At 39.3% G+C, this 21699-nt stretch overlaps 1 protein-coding gene across 2 annotated transcripts in view; it reads left to right on the top strand.

The window, feature by feature from the left end:
• NELL1 (neural EGFL like 1) overlaps window positions 1–21699 on the top strand; it is a 296981-nt gene that overhangs the window by 42311 nt on the left and 232971 nt on the right. For both annotated transcript variants that reach the window (XM_042785467.1, XM_042785466.1), the window contains exon 5: window positions 17903–17999. In XM_042785467.1, the coding sequence (XP_042641401.1) occupies window positions 17903–17999 (97 nt within the window). The remainder of the gene's footprint in view (window positions 1–17902; window positions 18000–21699) is intronic.

The raw sequence follows: 21699 nt of genomic DNA, 5'->3' as shown, positions 1-21699 counted from the left end.
GCTGCTCCCGGCATAAATCCATACCTAAATGCCTCTGGCTGTGTATTTGTAGTATTTGATGACAACTACTCTGGAAAAGTAATGGGAACAGTTCTGACAGCATGAATTGAGAGCAGATCATAGTAGTTTAAATGGGGGGGGGGAGGGGGGAAACCAGGAAACCTTTAAGTTCCTGACTCAGCTGTACCATCTCTGCTAAGTTAATTAGAGAATTTGGTGTTACAGTTTCCTTTATTATATCTTAACCCCCTACATCTTTGCATTCAGAAAACGAGTCAAAATCTTGTTCATATTTGCACTAGCATTTCCTGATGACACTACAATGAGTCAAAAGATTTGAAAATGAAGAGCAAGCCAATGAGGGGTACTTCTGAGCACTCCTGAAAATACTAAGCCTTCCTCGTGTTACTGTTAGGAAAGCTGCAGCTAAAGAATGCCCAGAACCCAGTGTTAAGAGCTGCAGACTTTACATGTAAAAGTCACTGTTTTAGGTTTGTGTGGTGTCAGTGGCTCTCAGCAGAGTTCATGATGCCTAATGAGAAGCAATGCTTCTGCAGCTTTAATTGAACAAGTCACAGGGAAAGAAAATATGACTGCTGTCAGTAGATTCACCTGTCTCATCTCCTGCAGGGCTCTGGTTTGGTTCAAACAAGATTTTAGCCTGAAGTGTACCTATCTAGTTAAATAAGCTCTGTGCTTTTCACTTATTGTTTTTGCTCTTGTAAAAAAATAAAAACAAAGCAAAAAAGGAAAATTATTGATCAGCAAAGTTAATCCCTTTGATTCCTACTGGATTTCTTTGATGGGATTGCAACACTGCTTCCTTACAGGTACGCATGAATTTGTATAAATGCAGTATTCCTTTTGTTTAGGGCTATGGTGATATGCTATACATTTGGAAGGCTATTTTGAGTGATTTACAGATGCAGTGTTAGTAAAGTTAACCTGTATCTCAGAGTGCATTGAAAGTGTTTGCATTAGGAAAAATACCCAGCCACAACCTAATTCTGCTACAGGATTTGTATTGATACCTAAAGCTAGTCTCTGGCTTCCCAAAACTGCAGCAAGTCAGAAAGCATTAAAGATTAACTTTCAATTTGTAAACAGATAGTTGAATCTGCTTTTATTCTCAGCCTTATCACCCACATTACTCTGATTCGTAAAATTACTTTGACATTTGATACTTGATTGTCTTTTGGATTCAGTTCAAAGTTGACTTTTTTCACATATGGATAGGCTAGGGAAAAATACTTGAGAACTAGTACAAGCTTTCAGTGCTTTTAAGAGTCATCTGTAGAACACTGTAATTGCCTCTGTTCTAGTGAGATGTAATATGATGCAGGAGACCTATGTATCAAAGGAGGTATGTTTGCACAAGTACATGCCCTCTTGAAAACAGGTCCTCCTGTGTCTTCCTTGCACGTTTTGGTGCTCCTTTAAGAATAAGGAGTGAGAATTGTTGAGAGATTGATGCCAGAGCTTGGAGCTGCTGACACAGGAAGATACATTAGAGTCCAGACTAAAAGCCTGTTGAATGTCACTGGACTCCTCTCACTGACCTGAAGAGCCTTTGTGCTGGGCCTAGGCAGCCACCTCTAGCCAGGGATATGGCTCAGACAACTGGCATAATCATCAATGGGTGTACTTGTTAACGTGCTTTTAACATTCTAGTAAGGTTCTGAAAGCTTAGAAAAATGAAAAGACTACATTAATAAGGAATGTATAACTGATGGACAAGTAAAACCTGTGCTGAAAGTAACATGGAAATTAAGTACACTGATCTTAATTTTGTTCTGTCTTCAATGCCAAGTCCACCAGTGATAAACAAATCATGTTTCAAAATATTGGTTATGTGTAGGATTGGTGCTCCCTTACTTCTAGGGAAAACGGGGTTGTCAGGGGCCTTTTGGTGAGTGTTTAGGTTGAGCTAGAACAACTGTCATTGTCAGGGGGTCCTTAAATAACCTATGGCACTAGAGGGTAAATATATAATGAAATAAACTCTGCTATGCACCTTCCCGGATTTGGCCTCTTAAGGGTGCAGAGGTAAAGTGTCCTGCTGTTCATAGCTGCTTTGTCAGGAGATTTGCAACTCCAGGAGACTGTCACAGGCCTACAAGAGCTGGCATTTGTCTTCACTGGGAATTAGTTTTGGCTTCATAGCCTGTGATGTTGTCTGTGGTATCTGACTGTCTGCTGCAATGCTTGCCCCCTACAACAGTAACACCACAGAAAAATGTTACGCTTAATAGTGTTAAGGGAATAGTGGGGTAATAGCACGGAGCCTACAATTGAAGATGTGGTAGGTACTGTATCAAAATGTGTTTATTGACAATTTATTGAAGAAATATAAATTCCAAATTGTTCTTGGTGTGTTTAATTGATCTGGGGAGGTAAGCATGAAAGGTGCTTGCCTTATATTTTTATTGTTTTACTTTTCATCAACCATATTGCTACAAAGATACTCAACTGTTCAGAGAGTATCAGTATTCCTTTACTTGAACTCTGTCTGCAGGCATAAAAGGGAGAAAGGCACTTCACTGCAAAAATTAATGCCTTCCACTGAAAATATGTGCTGGAGTGCCTTTTACTATGGATACAGCCTGTGGTTTTGATGGATACTTGTAGCTGTTTGATGGAGGGGGTTGGTAAAAGCATAAGAGAATAGATTATAAAACTGGAGCAGGCTAGGAAGTAGTCTCCCACTGAAAAAACATGTTGTCTGCCTCTTTTATGTTTCTCTTGATAGAACAGTGCATTAGGGAGTAAAAAATGCATGAGCAGTGAAAACTTTTTAATTGGAAAAATAAATAAATTAAAGCAGCATAATCCAAATATGGGAATCCAAGACCTCTGAGTTCTTATAAAATATTCTGGCTGCCAACCTGAGGTTTTCAATTTACCTAAATGAAATCCTACGACTTCAATTAAAATGTAATAAATTTAAAGAAGGATAAGGGATGTATTTAAAAGAAGGATTCACTGCTTTACTTACTGCAAAACACTTTCTCTTGTGAGAGAAGATGGAATGGTTGCAGTGCTATGCAGCCAGGTAATTTACTCTCAACATTTGAATATGAGTTTGTGACCCAGATGGCTTTTCTGCTCTTTAAGCTGTAGCAGAAACTCTCAGAAATGGCTACTTGGGTAGAGTGCTATAATTGTGCATTTTGGGTACACCCAAATTCACATCTGTGGTATGGTGTATTGGAAGTTAATTTTCACCTCTCGGTTGTCCTTTTTGTTTGACAGAAAGGCTATAAACTTTTTAGCATAAGAGAGATCTCCAGCTGGCATATCATGTCAGCTGCTGTCACGCCTGTATTATTACAGTTATTGCAGTTAAGCTGCAAGAAAGTGTCCGGGATACATTCAGTATTACTTAGAAAAGATTACTTTTTAAAAGAAGTTTTTTAATAGCCAGGGTTTTTCATTGAATGGCTAATTCATGAGCAGAGTGGTAGTATAGGTGCAAACAAAGTCTGAATGATGATATGTCTGAACCCAGTCCCTAATTCTGATGATTTTTTTTTTTATCCTAGAAAAATCAGTTGAACTTTTTTTGTATACTACATTGATAGCCTTAACAGGAGGCCACGAGTATTTATGGAAGTGTTGAAGAAGTATTATAGAAAACAAATTATAACAATCCATAGCTGTGCCTGCCTGTCTTAGATCCTTTGACCTCCCCTACAAGACAGGAACCACTGACAGGTTCCTGGGGCGCTGGGCTGCAGCAGAGGCCTCACCCGGCTCCTGCTCGGAGTGGAGCTGGCATCTGCTTTGGTTTCTTCCAGGGGTTGGTCCAGGTCCTGCTCATGTCAGCTACTGAAGAGAAGTCGTCAGGCTCTGGGATTTTGGTTATGGGTCTTGAATAGGACTTGTAGCAGCCCCCTGAGTCTTAGGGACCTGTGGAGCCTGAGTTTGGTAACTGCAAAGCCCAGCTACTGCTGAATATAGACTTAACAGTGTGTTTTGGTGTGTTATTTTTTTTGTTTTATTATTTTTCTAATTTAGAACTGGGGACTTGCGGTGCTTTCCAGTGAACTGAAAATGTTGTTAGACAGGTTGATGACTTCAGCAGAGCAGGAAAAATGTGTTATGCTTTACTATTGGCATCTTGCAGTCATTGTATTTGTATGCTATGGGTGTGTCAATGAGAGAGGATGGATAATGGTAGAGGAAATAATCTTAAATCAAGACTGGCAAGCCTCAAATGATGTAGTCATTTCCCAAAGTGTGTGAATAGGTGTATTATCCCATTTTCAAATATGTTTTATATTGGTCCAATATACATTTAGGCTTTTTTTTTTTTTTTTTTTTATGTCAAAGCAATAAACCCTTAAACTGAGGTGATTACTTTCAAGAGCAGTCTCTGAAAATTTAGCTGGCATAGTTTAAAATGTATCTGGACATTTGGTTCTGTGGATTTTTTTCAGGGGAAATCTCCAGTTACTTGGTTAGATTTTTTTATTTGTTGGAGTGCTGGTGGGGGTCATATGAACAGAGAGGTGATCATGGTAATTTGAGAATCAACCGGATAGAGCAAATGTTTTGAGGTTTTTTTTTTCCCTTCAGATTATAAAAACAACTATCTTGCTACAGCCAGACACATTAGCTGATATCCAAATCAGAAATGAACTCCTCCGTTTGGAGTAGTTAGCTAAACCCTGGAGTTTAGAACTGGAAGTCACATAGGGTAATACTGGAGCTGAACTGAAAACTGGTAGTATTAGTTTAGTTAAATACTTTTATAAAAGCATTGGATCTTTGCCAAAAATCAGATGAGAACTCCTCTGAACTCTTCAGATGCTAATTTGAGATCTGAGTCTTCATATAGCAAATAGTACAGAGTCTTTCCAAATAATCTGAAACTTCCAGAGTGCTCTGGGGTGTGAGAGGGCGACTGAGCAAACAGGACTGAGACTGCTGAAGTCTGTGAAACCAGTCCAGAGTTTTATGAAGTGGTTTAGTACTTGGGGAGACTTCCTTTGACAATTTAGAACATCAATAATTCCTCCAAAGGAATTCTTTTTAGAAAAGCAATCTTGTAAAAATTCTCAAGATGACTTCAGGGAGGTGGAGGCTGCTTGACTGCATTTATTACTACCCAAAACCTGACAGCTCCCATCATTGCACCGCTGGGTGACAGAGTAAACTGACAACACTTAATGGCAGACAGCGATGAAGGAGCAGTTACTGTGTTCCCTGGATGTGGGGAGCTTGAGGGGCATGTGGGGTGCTCAGGGGTGGAAGGTGTCAAGGCTTGGAAATGCTGTGAGTGTGGCTCTCGTGGCTCTGGAGTGTTAGGTGGTGGCATGGATCCTGCCTCAGCAGTGATGTAGTGTCCTCTCACGTCTCATGTGGAGCCACTTGGCATATTTGCAGAGTTAACTGCATGAGAGAGAGCCCTGTCCAGGCCTCCATTATGTTTGGATTGTTGTGCAACATGTAAGGGGGTCAAGTGGGTTCAGTACTGAGTGCAGGGACAACTGAATTCCTGGTTCTGTGGTGTGGGGCGAGAGCTGCTTTGTAAATGTGCTAAATGAGAGAAGGGCAAAGGTAGTCCAGTCTCAAGCTTCAGAAGGGGAGGTGTTTTCTCGGAGTTGAGGAAGTACTCTATTTCTACACAGGTAAGTGTTCAGTGAGCTGGTTGGTATGTTTTTTTTTTTGTTTGTTTGTTTTAATTAAAAAATAAAATCAGGTATTGGCTACTGCTTCTCATTTAAATATTTCAGTAATATGAAGAACCACTGTTGTGATCTGTACTGCTAGTGTAATGATACATTGAAGGAGCAGTAAGGTGAAAGATGAGTTTGATCCTCAGCATAGGAGTAAAATAATATGCAATTTCCAGTCCTGTAAGTTGTTTTCATATCTGAGACCAGTCAGTAATGAAAGAATCAGCAGAAGCAGCATTACTTAATTGAGCTGCAATTACAGCAGCATTCCCTCTAACGTGTCAAAAGTGAAAGCAAATAACTAGCACTTTGTCAGCTAATACAACTAGAAGGACTTCCTCAGCCCTAGCTGAATGTTTCTGTGTCATGCCAGCCACTTATCTTAAACTCTCCTGAAAGATGTGCTGTGCAGTATCCCTGGGGCAAAACCCTGGCCTCAGTGAAATCTGCAGTGAAAACTCTCATTGACTTCAGGTGAGCCATGCTTTCACCTCCTGAGTGTGTCAGATGTTGTGAGAAATCAGCTCCAAACCTGAGTGCTGTCCCTGGAGAGTGATTTTCTGTCTGTCTGCCTGGCAGTTTCCATCAAAACTTAATTTTAGAACCATTATAATGGCTTGTTCTATGTTTACTCTGTTTCATACACCTCCTCAGTCATGGCCAATTAGTTATTGTGGAGAGAGTGCAATGTTAACTTTCAAACCACTGAGGCTAAAACGGGAAGTTGAAAAATACCATGGGAAAATGGTGACGTGGGTTATCTGATGAACGTGTGGTAAGAACTGAGCAACATGGAATGAGTTGGCCCTCCTTGGGGTCACAGCAACAGTGGCTAATGGGGAGGAGTGGCAGCTCCGGGGAGAGCCGAGGGCCATGGCACTGTGCTGAGACAACACTAATGGGAGGGCTCTGGCAGAGGCATGGCAGTGGAGGCAGGGTGTTAACAAGCAAAGCCTCTGGTCCTCAGCCTGCAAGTACCTTCAGTCATGAAAGGAAATGGGCTCTGGAATATGGATGAGATTATTTTATGATTATAAACAAATCATTTAGTGATGACATGAACCCCCTGATGAGATGATCCTGTGACAAGATACACTGTAAGGCAATTAACTTTTCAGCCGATGATTATTTTTTTTTTGTAAGGGGGGAAAGAAGCAGTTGAGTAGAAAGGTTTCTTGTGGCTGGCTTCCTTTGAAGTTTTTTTTTTTTAGCAGTGCAGAAAGGAGTTGGAATCAAAAGTCTGATTCTTCTTGTAGTTGCACCTTTCTTACTGTACTAGGTAGAGAGACTTTGGGGTTAGGAGTAGCATGAGACAAAAAAAGAGGAAGGCTGCGTATATTTTGTGAAAAAGGACTGTTTCTAAGCTGTAAGCTTACTGTGCTTCAGGTTCAGCTGTAATTGCCAGTTATGAAGACCCATGTGCTACAGTCCTTGGGCCAGAGATTGGTATGTCCCTGTGTTATGCAGGTAGATGTAACAGAAGCAAAGTTTCAGCACTGCCAGTTCTCACTCAACAAGTATCTTGTGACAAACACCAGCAGTAAACTCAGATATTTTTATTTCTCCATTACAAAATGGAGATGACATAATCTGTGTAACCATGGTTTTACCTCCTTGTTCTGGTAGAATTTTATTTTGGGGTTAGTTTTGCTGCAAGACCTGAAGTACCAATGCTGCTTTCTGTCATTATTATGATGCACATTTTTACCCTCTTGCTTTCTGATACGACAGACTTAATCATTTACTACTTGTTTCATAGATACTTCAATATAGTTTTTTTAATCTTGTATCTATCTCGCTCTAAGGGCTTCTTGTTAAATTTGTGGGAGAAGAGCTTTTCTTTTTTTTATATCTTGGAAGAAACCATTGAATTAATTTCTGCCTCTTAGTTCTGGAATCTGTTTTTAATTGCTCAGTGTTGGTTTACTGATATTTGGTGTCTGGGATTTACTCTGAACATTTGGTTCATCTGAGATAGGCTTTTGGTATGATGTTTGGTATGGTAACGAGTGTGCTGTGCTCTTAGCTTTCTTGTTGACAGTTTTATTCAGTGTTCTGGTTTAAAACCTGATTCAAAGAATTCAAAGCTTGCTGAGGCTAAAGGGTGTCTTTTAGTGACCCTGTGAGTTTTAGTGTTGTCTTCATTTATAAGTGGATTTGTCTCCTCGTCTGTAGTGGATACTTGTGTGCATCACAAAAAAAACCCCTACTGCTACATGTTTCATGCTCTGGTACTCGGATAGCAATAGCTGCTCCCAAGTGGCAAAAAGATGTCAAAATACCTTTGGTGAGTCAGATACTTATTTGAAAAGTGGAATTTGAGCTATGTGGCTCTCAACTTTATATAGAGGTGTTTAAAGATAAATGCCTAAATTCACATTAATTTATAAGAGTTGTGGACATTGATTTTTATAAGAAGAGTCTGTGTATGTAAATGATACCTCCCTTAGCACTTTAGAGGATGCATTCTTATGACCCAGGCACCACCTTAAGCACTGCTGTAGCCAGACAGATTGAATATGCTGAAAGTTGGCATCTTCACCACGAACAGTGACAAGTATATTCCTTTGGTGCTGCTTCTACCTGTAGATTACGTGCCAGGTCTGTAGGTGATGCCAAGTCCATGAACCATGTGCTGTTTACGTCAGATTTACCAGGCCAACATGGAGTTTCAGGAACGTGATTAAAAGAAAAAGGTTACAGTTGTGGTTTAATGCTGGTAAGCAGCTAAGCACTACACAGCCACTGCCCCCACAGTGGGGTGGGAAAGAGAATCGAAAGGATGAAATTGTATGGGGGAAGCAAGTTGAGATAAAGACAGTTTAATAGGTAAAGTGAAAGCTCTGTGCACATGCAAAGGAAAATAAGGAGTTAATTCGGTACCCCGCATTGGCTGGCAGGTGTTGAGCTGTTTCCAGAAAAAACAGGGCTTTATCTCACATAACGGTTACTTGGAAAGACGAATGCCATAACTCTGAACGTTACCCCTTCTTTTCCCCAGCTTGTATTGCTGAGCATAATGTCATATGGCATGGGACATCCCTTAGATCAGTTGGGGTCAGCTGTCCTGGCTGTGTCCCCTTTCAACTTCTGGTGTACACCCAGTCTACTCGCTGGTGGGGCGGTCTGAGAAAATGAACAGGCCTTGACACTGTGCAAGCAATGCTCAACATAAAATAAAATGTGGATGTGTTATCAACACTGTTTTGATCGCAAATCCTAAATATAGCACCATACAGCTGCCTTGAAAAAAAACTGACTCCACCGTAGTGAAAAGCAGTACAGTTGTCAAAGTTGAAATGTGCAATGACCATTAGAGTATCAAACTAGCTGGTGAGGTACTGAAAATACTGTATTTCTGTCTGAAAAATTATGGATAGTGCATGTGCTGTAAAATGTGAAGTGCTCCGGATACATCACATGTAAGATACAGTTGACCTCATAGTTTGTAATAGGTTTTTTTTTTCCACAACTCTTGAAAATCCTAAGCAAATGGCCAAATGTACATTTCTGCCTAGAGTCTGACTCAGACTATTTTCTGGGTTTCTTCCACTTTCAGGAGTTCTACGTTAGTTATATGAAGATGGGTAATCACTGCAGTCTGTAGACAGGCTGTTAGCCTAGGGCTTAGACACAATTGGTTGGTTCCTGACACTAACAGTCTAAAGAGTATCTGTTTTGTCATTTGCAAAGTAAAGTTAATAATATCGACCTTGTTTGTAGAAGTGTTTGAATTTACCTCAGGATCTCCAGATGAAATGTTCCATACAGGTGTTGTACTCTGAGAAGGATGGATTTCTGCCATTCATGTGACCAATGTAATATCACTGAATGGGTCCAGTCCTCTTCTTTGAATCAATAACAATAGTTTTAGTTTGATGCCCAAGAAATATTGCTAAAATTTATTGATAAGTTTGTGGGAAAGTGAAAACCCTAATGTGTTTTCAAAAGAAAGCCCCACACAGACGGTTAATATCTCTGTGAATTTACCCTTAATCAATCTGTGTGTGGAGAGTAAACCCCCAAACCAGACAGTGAAATGTGCTTTTCTAACCAGCTTTACTTGCATTTGTCTAATTTCCTCCTGTTTATTAGAAGGTCTTGAAAGTTAATTTGCATTTCTCTTTAATGAAAAAAGATTGCTTATACAGTTTAATTTAGTTACATTTTTATATTTAAATTTAGATTTTTAGTTGGAATAATTAAACTGAAAAGTAGGGTACATTAACTTTATCTCTGTGATCATACAGGAAAATTGATGAAATCATTTGGGTGACAGTTTGAAGAGAACTTAGAAACTAAGCATGCGCTCTTGAGTCTTTTACCTAACATATACTATTACTGGACACCTCTTCTTTTTTTCTCCCAGAACTGAACAATAGCTTTTGATTAAATAGTTGTCAGTTACTATTGTATATTCAAAATTTAATAACAAAAGGCTTCCCTCAAAACCCGAGATTTTAATCTAAATTGCTTTCCTCTGTTAAGTGATTGTGAACTCCTATACTATGACAGAGGAGATAGCACGAAAAATCAAAATTTCCCTCAGGAAGATTATTTTTCTGAAATGGAACACTGGAAACTGAATGAATAATTCAGTTAAAGTTGCTCCAGAACTGAATGCATGTCAAATAATGCATCTTATCTGTAAACACTATAAAGAAAATCCAATCATGTTGGTATTGACACATTTTCATTGGGAAGCATATAGAAAATGGGTTGAAAGAGAAATATGTAAAGATATCCTAGTATTTAAAATAAGTTCTTAATCCCTTTGGAAGAATAGACATAAAGACAAATGCCAATATTGTATCTTAAAGCTAGAGACTGATATAATCATAAGTTTCTTTATGCAGTTGGGTTTCAGAAAACATACTGGATAAACTTTTTGAAGCAGCTAGGTATTTTTGTACAATGGACTGTGTCAGGAGGCCTGACATCTGCAATTTCAGATGTACTGAGTTTTTGCAGCCCCAGCTGGAGATGGTAACAGTAGTCAAGGTGGTCAACACCTCTGCAAATAAGATGAGGAGGAAGATGCAAAATATGAGGCAACTTACCTCTCTCCTCTGACTTGATATCAGAAAAGTTGAGAGTGCTATTTCAAAGACTATGCTATGAACAGTGTGTTATTGTGCGTGACTTCTTGCTACCCTTCAGTTTATTTAAAGGATGTGAGGATCCAGATGGATGTATACAGGGTAATGAATGGTTGCAAGAGAAAGTCAGTTTTGAGGATTGGGTTTTGAATTGCAAAAATGGGTTTTGATGATTCACCCTAATGTCAGCAAGGGCTCCTGTGCAGTCATTGGAGTGGCCTTCAGAGAGTGATTCATTTATTGTAAGATGAATCACACCCTAGAAACACTTATGTCTCTTAATTGAGTCTAGAGGACTAGCTTTACTGGAGGTAAAAACTTATGAGACATCTAAAATTGGATGCTATGGATTCAACACCTGGTCCCTACATGGAAATTTATAGCTTCAGCAGAGTATGGCAGCCATTAACAGGAACAAAAAAGCATGTTCTTGGATTAATAGAGACCAGGGACTGAGAAATTAGGTTCTTGCCATGCCTCAGCCACAATAATATTTAGACTGCAGCTATTTGTTTCTTAATTGTGCTACTAATAAAATAATTCTGCCTGGATCATATCTAGTGAGCAAATTTCAGAAGTCATGTTCCTATTTTAGACCTGAAAGAATTTGCAGATTTCATCATTTGGTGCGCTACATTGTAGTAATTTTTGGAGTTGTAGTCTCTTTTATTGTTCACAATTTCAGGCACTTGCATCTCCTGATCAGTCCATGTTGGCTGTTGTATTCTAATGCAAGAAAACACACAGTTTATCTTCATGTTCTGCTAAATATTTCAGCTATTTCCAAAATGCTTCTGGCATGGCAAATACTGTATGTATGAAATAGAGCTGCATGTTCACAAAAGTGAAGTGTCCAACTCTTAACTTTTGCTTGTTAAAGTTGTATGTAAGATATCTTCCTCGCTGCAAGAGGCAATTCCATGTCACGTTTTTCCAGTGGGAATTGTGGCCCAGTTAAGCCTCAGTCGTGCCCAGTCTAATGGCTTAGATCTTGGGCAATGTCCTTCCCTGACTCTGTCTTTGTGATCTTGGTTAATCAGTTAGTCTTTCTGTGTTTCAGTTTGCACACATGTCAAATGAGGGTATTTCCCTATTTTACAAGAACATTATAAGGTTGATAAAAATAATTTTACATAGTGTGTGTGGAAGAGAACTGTTTCCTCATTCAACAGAGCTTGATTTCTAGAGGGGCATTTTCTCTATGCAGGGAAAGGTGTGTGTATGTGTATTTGAATGTAAATATTTTAGATGTGCTTCCTTTCAGGAATCTGCTGATTATTTTATAGATTTTCTGTTTTCTGTATATTATATTCATTATGTCACAGATGCCTGTTTGGAATGGGTCCTTGAAAAAAGTATTTCTGAGGATTGCATAAGAATACTTAATAAATCAAAGTGTGCAGATAGGGTAGAGATATAGATACCAAGGATATCATGGATCTTTGTCAGTTAACAGGTGCTTTTCTTACTACATTTAGCTAAATGAATCAGTGGCTAATGAATGTATTCTGAGCATGAGAATTTCAAGAAAGAAGGATTAGTTCATGGTTGTATTAATTCAGGTTTATGGTTTAACTTGTTTGAAATATGTCAGCATAGGGGCAAATCAAGCTTTCTCTTGGAAAGTGAATCTAGTAATCATAAATCTGAAAATCTGGAGTATGGAGTAGAGCTTCCATTAACCTAGAGACCTGCGTCTCCTCATGCTGGAGGGGCTATTCAGTCTGCAGTAATTTTAGAGACCACAGTTCCCTGGAGGCCTTTTTCTAAGTATTTCTGTTCTTGTGAAGTGTATTGCACATTTCGCTTCGTGGGTATCAAAGCCAAATATATTGGAAACTGATCTCCAAGGAGCTCTGGACCAGCACTTCATAAACTGGAAGTGCAGCAGATATAATTTAGCTGTTCATATGCCAAATAGGAAGTATTGGTCAAGTGTGGATAAAGCTGTAGAAGGTGATGCACGTCAGCCCAGGAAATCAAAGAAGGAAATCAGAATGATGTGGGAGCTTAATGTAGCTGTAAAAAAAAGAATGCCTTTGCATCTATTCAGCAACAGTAGTTTTGCAGCCTGAAAATGGCCTCTTCTTCCAAAAGAAAACCAATACAGGAAGGAGATTGGAGCAAGGTTTTTTTCCCACTTCACAAACAATTGTTATAAGGGAATTTCACTTATAATTAGTAACTTTTTCATTACACTTTGAGATACGTTACAAAATGTTTGTACTTCATGGCTTTGTCTAAGTGTAAAAACACCCTGAAAAATCACTGGAATAATCAGTTAAATTTGATAGATTTGTAAGTGGCCTACATACGTGAGAAATTCTAATGCCTGAGTGAAACCCTATTTCTAACTATTTATGCAATTGCCACCTTAATCATTTTGTATGGACAGGGTGTCTTCAATACTCATGCAGTCTCTCTCCTTCTCAAAAAGCTGCTCTAGGAATGCTGCTCTGCTTATGATGTTCTTGCGACTTAAAACACGAACCTGGCAGCCAAGAGGCACACCCATCCCTGGCTGTGCTCCCGCTGCGCGGCAGTCAGCTCTGCTGGCCAGCCGCTGCCAGTGCATGTAGCTGGTGAAGCTCTCTTCACTCATATTTGAAAACGTCTGTTTTAATCTTTATTAAATCCACTGTTTGAGAGTTAGTAATGTTGTCATGTTTCTTTGCTCGTATTCTAAAACTTCTTCCATGTAGTTCCAGTTTTCCTTTGTGTGACCCTTTTACCTTTGTGTAGCAGCTTCCAGTCTTGCTGGAATTGCCCCTTGGATTTTTTTGCATTACTCTTCCTTTTGGTCATCAGTTGTAGGACTCTATGTTTTTGTTTTGTTTTATTGTTGTGTTTTTTCTTTTTTTTTTTTTTTTTTTAATTTTTTATTTTTGGTGCTTTTTAAAATTAATTTCTATTTTTTTTTTTTTTTTTAATTCTTCATTAGAGAAGTATATGGTGAATCATGTTCCTTGTGATTCCTTTTTGTTTTATTTTTTTGGATTGTTCTGAATTCAGATGTGCTTTTTGACCTTTTCATTTCCCAAGAGTATAGAGGGGATTATAGGGGTAGTGATAAGATGTGTGTATGTTTGCTGGGGCTTTTTTGCTGATGTTTAACAGCATACAGGAAAAAAGTAAGTTCTCATTGTTCACAAAAGAAATAGTGTCAACCAAAACATATTTTTACATAGGAAGATAAGCAAGGACTGATCTATATCTCATGCCTTCTCTTGAATCCTAAACCTGCTACTGCATGGGCAGTTCTACAGAGAAGAAAACCAACTAGTCTCTTAGACACATAAGGAATGAGGCACAAACCAGCCTTTAATTAATCCCTTAATTTAAGCTAAATACCTGCTTCAGAAATGGAATTAGAGTAGAGTAGTAGTGGAATATGGGGAATCCTGATGTGGTTTATAAATGGCACTCTCTGAAGAGGCTCTGTAAGGAAGGTCGCTACAGCCTTTTCCACATAGATTGAAAGTCTTTGTTAAATCATCAGAAAAGACAAGATAAACCGCTTTAACCTGTCTCTGATTTGTCTTCCTTAATGGCTATTCTTGAACTGTCATATAATATTGTCCGTTAGGTTTTGGTGGTTTGTTTTTTTTTTTTGTGTATGTAATTGCGGACAGATATTGTGGAGTTCTTTGATAAACTTTAACTAGGCCAGCTGAATAAAAATAAAATATTCTTCAATAAGTAATGCTGAACCTGGTTAACACTGGGATTTTATCTGTTAACAGAAATAGAATTCTTTATAGAATATTGACTAGTCTTTTTATGAGATCAGAAGTTTTCTGGTGAGAACATCATTAACCTAAGTCATGAATAAAGATACATTATATATCCAAAGAGAAATTCCTAATCTGATAGTGCAATTCAGTGAGTGGTTTTCTCAAGGAGCATGTCAGTTCTTTGTTTCCTGTTCAGCATTTTGCAGCAGTTTTGCATTTGAGTGGATCTTCAATTCTGGATGAGGTATGGCAGAAGGGGTTTACTTACACTTGATAATATTGATAGAGATGGTGCATGAAAAGTTCCTATAATTCTCAAAAGATGGTTTAAAAGAATATCATCTTGTTTTGCTCTTTGAACAGGTAAAACAGCTCAGCATGGTAATTTTATAGATAGTAAGATGTAATTAACCAACAGAGGCAGAAATTTCCTAGAGCTTTGAAAATATCATGTTGATGAATTGTGATGAATTAGGGCTGATAATAATATAATAAATTTTAGCAATAAAATTATGAGTATTAGAAGAAGTTCTCTGACTCCTGTACTCACAATCTGAAACTGGATTTTTCATGGAACTTGTTCTTCAGTTTGAGATTTTTGTTGTTTCTTTTAAAGGAAATATAATAAGTTTGCCTCTAGTTTTTTAGATTGCTTCCATTTGGTTTTGACAAATGGTTTCCTTTTCTGCATAAACAAAAGTGGGTGGAACATATGACTCTTTCTACTTTGACAAAAAACTTTATAGAGCTTTCTTGAAGTTCTTTAATACTGGGAGGTTATTCTAGGTATCTGCAAGTGTATAAATTTTCCAGTAACGTGGTACGGTGGTTTGACCTTGGCTGGACACCAGGTGCCCACCAAAGCCACTCTATCACTCCCCCTCCTCAACTTGGCAGGGGAGAGAGAAATATGACAAAAATCTTGTGGGTGGAGATAAGGACAAAGAGCGATCATTCACCAATTACCATCATGGGCAAAACAGACTCAACTTGGGGAAATTAGTTTAATATATTATAACTCAAATCAGAATAGAGTAATGAGAAATAAATGCAAAACTTAAAAACATTTTCCCCCCACCCTTCCCTTCTTCCAGAGCTCAACTTCAGTCCTGATTTCTCTACCACCTCCTCCTGAACAGCATGGGGGGATGGGGAATGGGGATCGAGGACAGTTCATCACATGTTGTCTTTACTGTTCTTTCCTCTTCACACTCTTCCCCTGCTCCAGCGTGGGCTCCCTTCCACAGGAGACAGTCCTCCATGAACTTTTACCATGTGATTCCTTCCCATGGGGTGCAGTTCTTCACAAACTGCTCCAGTGCAGGTTGCTTCCATGGGGTCACAATTCCTGCCAGCAAAGCTGCTCCAGTGTGGGCTCTTGTCTTCATGGGTCCACAGGTCCTGCCAGGAGCCTGCTCCACTGTGGGCTTCCCACGGGGTCACAGCCTCCTTCAGGCAGCCACCAGCTCTGGTGTGGGGTCCTCCACGGGCTGCAGGTGGGCATCTGCTCCTCCGTGGGCCTCCATGGGTGCAGGGCACAGCCTGCCTCACCATGGGCTTCACCACGGGCTGCAGGGGAATCTCTGCTCTGGTGCCTGGAGCATCTCCTCCCCCTCCTCATTCACTGACCTTACTGTCTACAGAGTTGTTGCTCACATATTCTCACTCTTCTCTCCAGCTGCTGTTGTGCAGCAGGGTGTTTTTGACCCTTTCTGAAATATATTTTCACAGAGACTCAATCGCCATTGCCAGTTGGCTCAGCTTTGGCCAGGGGTGGGTCTGTCATGGAGCCAACTGGCATTGGCTCTATTGGACTTAGGGGAAGCTTCTAGCAGTGGCTACCAACCACCTTTATAACCCGCCCCCCCTTGCCACTAAAACCTGGCCATGCAAACTCAATACATATGGCAATTTACAATACGAAAATCAATGATTACACTTGGTGAGTCTGTGCTAGAAACACTTGGAGTGTAAATGGGAAGAGATACTGTACAAAAAGTTGTGTTGTTTGGCCTATATTTTAATTTGGTGTTCATTTTTTCGTGTTTGTTTTAAAGCCATAGCTTTAAAGAAAGAAGAAAAATAATTTCGCCCCTTTTAAACATACAGATGATTTCACCCCTTTAAGCTGCAGGTCTTGCCATATTCAGTCTTTTCTATTGGCTGTCATGCTGGTGTGATTACACAGCAATACATACTCTCTGTGAGCTGGACAGTAATGGAAATATATTTCATAGTCTTCTCAATAATCCTTACTAAGCGTGCTGATTTTGTTATGAAGGAGTATGTTCATGACTTGCACTGATGTGACACAGCAGTATGAGAATCCAAGGTCAGTAGCTTTGATTGTGAATTTTTCATATTCTGAAATGATTATATATCGTTGTAGTGGTCTCCTGAAAAAGGTATCAAGTAAACTTCATTACAGCTTTCTTAAAAATGAACAAATAAAAAACCCGAGCAAAACCTTTTTGAAACTGCAGATATTTAGTTTAGTGAATTTAAAAATGATGTGTTACAGCAATTTTTCATGAATTAATTTTAGAAATTTGATATGTAGATTCCTGCATTCATGTGCAAGTTTATGCAGTACATCAAGTGTGCTTATGGACCTCATGATACTTGTTGTTATTGTTAATTCTTACTGCTATTATTTCTAGTTCCTTGAAGAATAACCAAGAAAATGTCCCTGTAGTGCTAGGTACTAGACATATACAAAGAAGTCCCATTCTGTACCACACCAGTGCTAGTGACAGGGGCAAGCTGGATGTGCAGTAGTGGCAGCACATGTGAGCACCCAGGCCCAGCGAATTCAGTAACAGCAGCAACAGGGGAGAAGTGGTTAAAACTTAAAAGGTTCAGGTGCAAGGATGAATAACACAAAGGTAGAGACAAAATGGCTGTGGGAGTAGAGGTGGAGTAAAGTTTCTTTGTGAAGTCCATTCAAAGTTTGTAAACAGTCTGAAAATCCTGAAGGGTTGTTTCTCTGGTTGGATCTTGTGTGTGACTGCAATTTGTCTCCGGATTGGGTAGTTAAGTTTGAAGGACGCGCTTGAGCTACGCTGGTCCCATTTGATTGTTTTCCTTACTACAGTGGGTTCTGTCTTTGTGTTTCTTGAGCCTAGTGCTTCACAGTTGCACAAGGCGAGTTTCAATTTTATGCAGTCTTCATGTGTTAGTGATTTTAATAGTTTTTTTGTCTGTTAATTTTTTTTTTTCTTTTATAGTTATAATATACCTTCATAACTGTCGATGATAAATATTGTGTTTAATTAAAATATTTTTTTGTTTTGTTCTACTCTCCATCTTTTATTCTTAGCTGATTTTGACTAGGAACTTTTCAGAGGAAAAAGTGGATTCAAGTAATGGCAATGTATTTCCTCTACAGGATTTATGAACGCATCATTGATCCCCCAGAAACAAATTTGACACCTGAAAGCAATTTATGGCTTGGACAGAGAAACAGGAAACATGGTTTCTTTAAGGTAAGCAGATATGAAATGGCACATGAAGAAGGAAATTAATAAATAGTCAACAAGATATTTCTGATGAGTTGTCTTACACTCCTGAAATCTGTTTTGTATGAATTCTAGTAGAAACTGCAGACTTGGGATTTGAGGCAGGTCCAGCACTTAGAGAAAAGGGTCTCTTCCTGCAATGCAGAGTATTGAGGTTATTGACTTTAGTACCCAGTATTTGAGGGTTTTGTTTGGTTTCCTTACTTCAGGTTTCCCCTATCTGCTGTGCTTTGTCTTGCCACTCTTGGGGACGGAACATAGACAGTGTCAGAGTCTATGCTTGGCCTTCATCTTTAAACCCTCCCAAAAAAACAACTTTATTATGGTCTCCTGGCCAGACAGTGGTGGTGTTTATCACTCTTGGAGGCTGCTTCCTCCTTGATTTCACATGCAGGATACCTCAGGCTTCTGCTGTTTGCCTCTGGTGACTCATCCTTGTTTGTCTCTGTCAGCATTGACTTATGGAGCAGGGAAGGTCTTCTGGCCTGTGATCCTTCTGGCTTTGGCAGATTCTAGCTGTTGTGTGCAGTGCATTTGCCTTGCTTGCTGCAAAAAAGTAGGTTTTTCTGTTCCTGGAGTACCTTCCTTTTTTCTACTTTTCTCATCTAAGTGTGTCACTGTGCTTCTCAACAGAGTGAGTAGTGGGTCACTGATGATAGTTCACAAGCTTCTTTGTCCTTCGGAGCTTCCATTGATTTCAAACAGCCCAGGCTGAGAGGCTAGCAAACTGGCAGGAGCCATGCTGCTTCTACCTTGTAGCTGAAAAGTCTGTCATCTTCCATTTGTGAGGCTCCCCAAGACATCATCACTGAGTAGGCCGGTATGGGCATGAGGAACTTTGCGGAGGGGAAGGAGGATTCAAGTAATGGCAATATATTCCAGCTTCAAGTAATGTCAATGTATTTCTAAAACTGCAAATGACAGAGAAATGACTTTAAAGTTGAGAAGCCCTCTTTTTTATGTTTTCTTCCAGCTTTTCTTGGCCCCTGGTGAGGTTATATGATTTTCTGGTCAAGGCTGAATTGCTCAACCAACCAAATCCACCAACAGATGAAAACCACCCCTTCCACCTGAAAATTAATTCTTTTACTTTGTAAGCAAGCTACAGAGATGTTTCTAATATTTCTGCCAGTTTTGGATCACAAGCCATGGAGCAAGTGTTTATCAGTGAAAGAGTGTATAGTGCAGTGATAGGCCAATCAGCTTATCCTTGGTATTGGCATGGATTTGTTGCCAAAGTGATTTACCACACACTCAGCTTCCCTTTGAAGCTGTTAGTTCGAAATACAATTCTACAAGTTGCTGTTTTTTTTGAGGACCTCTTCTCAAAGTCCCCAGATTTCAACAAGCTAGGACAATTACTTTATGGTAAAAGTATTTACAGTCAGATTGTTGTAGCAACTAACAATTTTATTTGTGAAGCAGAGGTAAGAGCTAAGTTTTAACCTAGATGACTGTCCGAGAGTTCTGAACCTAGAGTACATGTCATCCTCCAGAAGCTGAGCTGTCACTGTGAAGTGAAATTGATAGTATTATTTTATTCTACAGCTGTTGTTTTTTTACCTCAGCTGCTTCCCATAATTCCACAGATGGTAAACATATGTTTATAGCTACATAGGAAAAGAAGAAGTTATATTGGATTTGCCCATCTTAAATTCTTATTTTATGCAGGCAGTCAGAGCCTCAGAACTCTGGGATATTATATGTTTGTAAATTAATATTTCTACACGTTAACACTTTGGAAACAGCAGGGTAGCTAATGATATGTTAATGAGCTGACAGTTTTTATTGATCATAATGAAAGCCGACAAGTGCCTGCCTTTGCTTTATGCATGCTTGAATATTTTACTAACTTTCTTCAGGGCAAAAATATAATTGGTTGTATTTTTTAAATCCTGCTTGAGAGTTTCAGATATCTTTTTTTTTTTTTTTTAAATGTTACTCATTGCAAAAACTTGGGATTTTGCCAGTCCGTAAAGAGTACACATCTCTTTCCATATATTTACATGCTCAGCAGGACCTCCCTTTCTTTTTCAGTGCAATTCGTTTCACTGTTTTAGCATATAATAAAATAGGTCTATTTTCCTTAATGTAAACAGAGATCTGCAGGGAAATAAGAGCATTAAAAAAGAAATAACATTTTTCTGTGTGTGTCGGAGCCATGATAGTATATGTAGCAAAAGCACTGGATACTGTTCTAAGTATCATGTTTGACACTCCGAAAATTTTCTTACTTTGATGATAGTTAATTAATTGTTGTGTCTCTCCATAAATGAATTGCATTAAAGCACATTTTGGGCCATATTCTCATGCCTATTTTAGATCATAATTCTTCAGTATATCAGAAGAGGAAGGAGTGGATATGATATTCATAAGTCACTGTGGCCAGTTGCTGCTGTTTTTCTTAATTATGCTTTTGTTCCTTGCTTACAGTGATTATTCCACAAGTAGCCTTGCTGTGTTTGTGGCCTTGCTGGGGAATGAAGTGCTCTGTGGCATAATTAAGGGAACTGAAGTCTAATCACTTATAACTAATATCTCTTACTAGTTGTAATTTACCTGCTACAACTAAGAATTTGAAGTTCAGATGGGATAGAGTGGTTTCAGCGCAGCAGTGGCAGGAGCAAATGCGGAGAAAACTTAAAATAGCTCTGTCAGTTTGCTTTGAAGGGAACATCATGAATTATTTCCTTTGAAAAATACATGCTGACCCATCAGGTTTCTTTGTATGGCCCAAACCCAAGATGTGTTTTAGGGCTAGAGGATGCTATTATGATCAGATTAGGAAACCAAAATAACTGCACTGAAAGGAGGAAGAGAGTGATACCAGACATCCAGGGAGCCCTCACTCTAGGATGGGTCTGATTTCTGTCAGGATCAGAATTATCTGTAAAATTCATTTTAGTACTGGGGAGAACCCTCCCGCCTAAGTGTCTGTCCAAAAAGCTGCTGCAGAAATGAGCTTATTAATGCATTGCTGACTAGGTGATTCGTGTCGAGAGACAGTAATTTTCATATCTGCTATAGCAGGCTCTATCGATCCTGTTGCTGTGTCTGGGGATTGTATAGTAGGTGGTTGAGAGTATGTTGGTATTTTTACTGCACAGCATCCTATGTGTACTTGGGCCTCTGTAGTCATTTTGGTCTCGGAGTCATACAGACTAAGGTGAGGTAAATAGAGTGCCAAGGGTGGCTGTGCAGGCGCCTGGCATGGGGCGTGTGGAGAGGAGCACAGTGCTGATCCAGCGGAGATCTGGTGGTGTTGGCGTAGCATTGCCGAGGCACAGGGCTTTGCTGTGTCTCCTGGTGCCTCTTTGCAGAGCCTTTCACCAGCCCTGGCTGATGCAACTTGCACAGCTGTGTGGTATGCATTATTTCTAAGTAGGTTATAAAGAGGGTGAAAGGCAACAGAGGAAATGAAAATGCAGAAGTGGAGTACTTACGGAATATATGAGCCTTTTCACAGAATGTGGGAGGAGTCCTCTATTTAATAGAGACATGAGAAGTGTAATAAACAGGGCTTTTATATTACATCCTCATGGGATGGGCTTGATATGTGGTGCTGCAGGCCTTAATTTAATCTTATAGCTGGTAACCTGCCTGCACAGTTGAAGGCTCTTCAACCTAGTGAGACATGATGCTGAACTGAAGCTTTGGTTGTAATCAG

This window comes from Tyto alba, unplaced genomic scaffold, assembly GCF_018691265.1.
Source record: "Tyto alba isolate M040663 unplaced genomic scaffold, T.alba_DEE_v4.0 Super-Scaffold_8, whole genome shotgun sequence".
Classification (NCBI taxonomy): Eukaryota; Metazoa; Chordata; class Aves; order Strigiformes; family Tytonidae; genus Tyto; species Tyto alba.
This window is presented reverse-complemented; position numbering and strand designations above follow the sequence as displayed.